The sequence below is a fragment of the Morone saxatilis genome, unplaced genomic scaffold, assembly GCF_004916995.1.
Source record: "Morone saxatilis isolate NCDOM2014 unplaced genomic scaffold, NCSU_SB_2.0 Contig9, whole genome shotgun sequence".
Lineage (NCBI taxonomy): Eukaryota > Metazoa > Chordata > Actinopteri > Moronidae > Morone > Morone saxatilis.
Genome location: NW_023340268.1, coordinates 3,029,857 through 3,034,193, shown reverse-complemented (window position 1 = coordinate 3,034,193; position 4,337 = coordinate 3,029,857). Strand labels below are relative to the sequence as shown.

The 4,337-nt window shown below is 39.0% G+C and overlaps 2 protein-coding genes across 2 annotated transcripts in view; one reads left to right on the top strand and one right to left on the bottom strand.

Annotated features, from left to right (window-relative positions):
• Positions 1 to 72: 72 nt before the first annotated feature.
• On the bottom strand, positions 73 to 3,409 carry psmb13a (proteasome 20S subunit beta 13a). The gene is made up of 8 exons (XM_035681660.1): positions 3,278 to 3,409; positions 2,946 to 3,033; positions 1,978 to 2,075; positions 1,672 to 1,812; positions 1,448 to 1,563; positions 1,060 to 1,118; positions 589 to 740; positions 73 to 367 (listed from the first exon to the last, which is right to left on the bottom strand). Exons 1-8 carry the CDS (start codon positions 3,337 to 3,339, stop codon positions 256 to 258), a joined length of 828 nt encoding a protein of 275 aa, XP_035537553.1. The 5' UTR covers positions 3,340 to 3,409; the 3' UTR covers positions 73 to 255.
• Positions 3,367 to 4,337, top strand: part of psmb12 (proteasome 20S subunit beta 12) — a 3,235-nt gene continuing 2,264 nt past the window's right edge. The window contains exons 1-2 of the mRNA XM_035681662.1: positions 3,367 to 3,485; positions 3,960 to 4,030. Coding sequence (XP_035537555.1) covers positions 3,438 to 3,485; positions 3,960 to 4,030 — 119 coding nt within the window. The 5' untranslated portion in view covers positions 3,367 to 3,437. The remainder of the gene's footprint in view (positions 3,486 to 3,959; positions 4,031 to 4,337) is intronic.

Sequence of the window (4,337 nt, the reverse complement as noted above, 5' to 3'; positions counted from 1 at the left end):
AATAATAATAAGCACAGTAAAGACAAATAACAAATCATGAAAAGAAATTAGGAAACAGGGATCAAACTGAAATTTATTCAATATTTTTTATTATCATTGCATATTGTGAAAACATGTTACAGTCTTCTCATTGTGGCCTACTCTTCTTCACATCACAGTGAAGCACAGCAGCAGAACATAAACCATGATGACAGTGTAATTAAAGACTTAAGAAATGCTAAATGTTTTCGTCTGTATGTGATTGTGCATTGTGGCTCAGGCTGTATCCATCTGCTGCACGGTCTCCTGTACAACCTCCAGCCTTAAGGGGACTACTTTCTCTGTCAGAACCGCCGTCGTGCCTGGACGATATTTGTATTTCATTTTCCTAGGAGAGAAAAGATAGATAGATAGATAGATAGATAGATAGATAGTTTAATTGAATTCATAAACACAGTGACAACGACAGATTAAAGATATTCACTACTCGCTGAGAAGAAAATCTGATTTGCAAATATGGTTCAACATAAAAACTCAACAAAACTCTCTTCAAATATGGTACCACTGAATCTGTTCTTCTTGAATAAAGTCATGCTCATACGGGCCTACCTGTTGTCTTTGTACTGTGACTCCTGGTAGGGTCTGATGTAGTCCACTCCTTCTCTGGTGATGACACAGATATCGATGTTGTTGCCTGAGCCGAGGTCACTCATGATGCCCGCGTGAATGGCGGTGCACACCAGCTCCTTCGCCTTCTCCAGCTGACAGAGTTAAGAGAAATCAGGGAAATGATGGAGAGATGAGCCAACAGAGACATACAGAAGATGAAGGTGTAGATGAAGGAGAAGACAAAGGGCTTCATCAGCTTTAAAATCCCAAATACCTACACACTCTTTCAGGTTTTCTATTTGGTAACAGACAGACTTTATTAGGGAAGAGAATTAATGGTTTTTAACATTTTCTCAACTGTGCTACAATTAACTTAAAGATACCCAAAAGTAAGTGAAATAATATTGTGATAATGTCTTAATAATCGACTAACAGTCATTGTCACAATATTTAGATGTCCAGGTGACGTACCTCCAGGTTGTGTTTGAACCCGTCCTCTAGAATCCCAAGAGCAGCCAGATCACCAGATCCTGCATGGAGACAAAGTAAAGACAGATTAAACAGATTGGAGAGTGAATAAAATGTATAACTGCAGAAAATAAAAATGTTTGACATAATTTATATTAGTATATTATAGCAAATAATTTCATAAGAAGTGTTTAAAAAGTGTACTGAGATAACTTTTGTTATGATTTTGTGCTATAAACATAAAAATGATTTGAACTGAATTGAACAGCACAACTGAAAAGACAAGAAAAAAAGAGTAATAGCATCACATAAACTCCACCAACAAAGAATCAAAGAAAAGATGTCACAGTAACGGTGCTGCCACTGTTTGTAACAGTCTTATGTCACATACCCATTGAAAGGTAAGGCACCTTATTCACGCTCCCATATGGCCCCACTGTGTAAAGGTGGTTCCCAGTGCAATCTACTCCTCCCAATATAAGATTGGCACCAATTTGGCCGTGATACCTGAGGGCCACAGAGGTCAAAACATAAGAAGCAGGACGTTTTTCTAATGAACTGTGAGTAAAACTCATTAACACGCCTCTAGATGCAGTACGTGTGTGTAACACAAACCTGTACAGCATATCCTGTAGTATGTTGACGGCCATGACGACACGAGGATTCCTCCCGCTGTTCAGAGAGAAGATGGTGAGGTTGGAGGAGAGAAGATCTGTGGTCTTCTCTGTATCTGCTGCTGTACCTGCACCACAACAACTAGTGAGAGAGAGAGAGAGAGAGAGAGAGAGATTGTGAAAGCAGAGAGAAGGGATAGGAAGAAAAAGAAAAAGGGAATTGGGAAGTCAGACAGGAAGAGACCACTATAGGGAATTTTGGAAATCACTCCATTCATGGTTTCAGTGTACCATGTATGAGACTTACTATATATTGGGAGCAATGTAATGAATCTTTGCACACATCTTGTCGGCCACCACCTCACTGGAGGTAGCTCTTGTGTCTGCGCCCAGCACCACGCCATCCTGCACCAACACACACAAATTGGGATCATAGTAACCAAGTTTATTATGCAAATTATATTTATAAAGCTCCAAAGCTCCATACAGCTCTATACTACTGCCCTGGGGAAAGGCCCTAAAATCTCAGTTGCCCACCAGCAGTGGATGACTGTGGATGAACTGGACAGTCCCATGTGAAAATGTGTGGAATTGCATGAATGAATAACAATAACATTTCAACTTCATATAACCATTGAATATTTGCATGTTTTAGCCCATTATCTACAACTGCAGACACGTTCACTATTTAACATACAAAAGCATAATTATATAAATGTCCTTACTCTATGGCTCTCCAAACTAACTTACAGACAGCCTTTGGTGTCAATATAAACATTAACTGCATATATTTTAAACTACCTTATACCATCATAGTGGACATTCATTGAATCTATGTTACTGTCAAAGTTATGCATTGTGACAATCCCAGTGCGAACAAGGAGTTTATAACACTGTATTTCTTCTTCTTTCTCAATACTTGTAAAGTTAGATCTAATATAAAACACTTTCCTTGTTGTGTTCAGTGATGCTCCAGAATATGAAATTTATGAGTTTCCTGCTAAAAAGCAACATTTTTAAAGCCACTAAATACTAAATATGTGTCGTTTGCAGGTTTGAGAGGCCTTGAATACAGTTTCATGGAGAATCTGTGCTCACAACTACACAACAACAGAGAAGATAACTTTAAAAAATAAAAAAAAAGTATGTGTGACAGCATGTAATAAATACATCTGTAATGATTTTAAAAGCAATGCAAAGTCTCCAATTCATAGTTCATGGACAAACACTGTTTAGGTCCATTAATATTTTCAGTGTGAACTGCTTTATACTTGCCTTGAACACCACTCCTGCTATCGTGGTGCCTGTTTTCAGAGGTTTAGGTGTCTGTCCTCCATCAAAAAGACCATCTAATGCAGCATTCCTAGAGAGAGGGATGGAGGAGGGGGTAAAATAGAAGGATAAACTGAGGAATATAAATATAATAGTTATAATAACCGTGAACACATCATCACTATTGTTTCATTGATTCAACTGATAAACAAGCAGGAAAAAGTTACTTTCACTTTTGATCTCGGTGAAAGCTCAGTGTAACCGTCAGATTAATTTGATCTACTGTCATTAATAATACAGTCTGCTGCTCACAAGACATAAAAAGAAGCTCATACCTCGCTGCGTTGTCGAAATTAAACCCCGCTGCAGGAGTTTCGAGGACATTTGATAGCGCCATACTGGATCTGACTGCGGCTTCTCTGCGCGTCTCCGTGCGCCTGAGGTCGCTGTTCTGAGCGTCACCTCTCCTTCTTCTCTTTCGATTTTGGAGTGAAAATGGAGAAACACTGCACGAACTCACAAGTCAAAGGAGTCAGCACAGGGGTGAGTAAATCCGGACCGGTTCACCAGTATCTTTATCTATAAATGCTGTACCAACGCCTATTACGCGTAAAATGATCGATAATCGACTTCGCGGAGGAACAGGTGATGCTATACCTGAATAGTGACTTAACACAAAGGGAAATGTCATCGAGTGGATATTCCACGTGTTTTATTATCCGTAACTTGTTCCCATGTTAGCCCTGACTGAGTTTATTTGTGACATTTCTACAAAAAAACTGGCTACGGTTTCATTTTCAGTTAATATCCCCTTAAAAAAACCTCCCTCCACAGAACTCTAAATCCCAGAATTCATAGTGTTCAGTCAGCATGAATGAACATGGAGTAGTATTTATGATACTGTATACCCCAATGGTATATTTGTATGTAATGTACAATGTATATTTCTCTTCTGTGATGGCCCTGGAGGATCTAAACGTATAAACAATCACACTCTTCTCCCCTCTCCTCCCTCAGACCACCATCCTGGCTGCCACTTTTGATGGAGGGGTCGTGATTGGGTCAGACTCCAGGGCTTCCATGGGAGGGTGAGGATGATACACTGAAGTTGCCTTTATTGTTGAACTCCTTTATACAGAAGCGGGACTGCTTAAAAACATCCATGATAACAATCCACACATTTAGGTTGATACACAGAAACAAAACTTTGCACATAAATAATAAAATTTTACTTAAACTTCAAAAGTTCTGCAGTCAGGTTTTTATGTATTTCTCTGTTGAGCTCAGTGGTGGAATGTGACTGTACTGGATTTAAGTACAAATCTGACGTACTTCATGCTACTTTACAATTCTGCTCCACAATTCAGAGGGAAATATTGTACTTTTGACTTTATT

Excerpts from the sequence above, each read along its gene's own strand:
- psmb13a (XM_035681660.1), bottom strand. The coding sequence starts at position 3,339 with ATGGCGCTATCAAATGTCCTCGAAACTCCTGCAGCGGGGTTTAATTTC. Across the intron at positions 1,813-1,977 it reads TACATTGCTCCCAATATATA|TTGTTGTGGTGCAGGTACAG; the intron begins GTAAGTCTCATA and ends CTCTCTCACTAG. Across the intron at positions 741-1,059 it reads GGTTCAAACACAACCTGGAG|CTGGAGAAGGCGAAGGAGCT; the intron begins GTACGTCACCTG and ends TAACTCTGTCAG.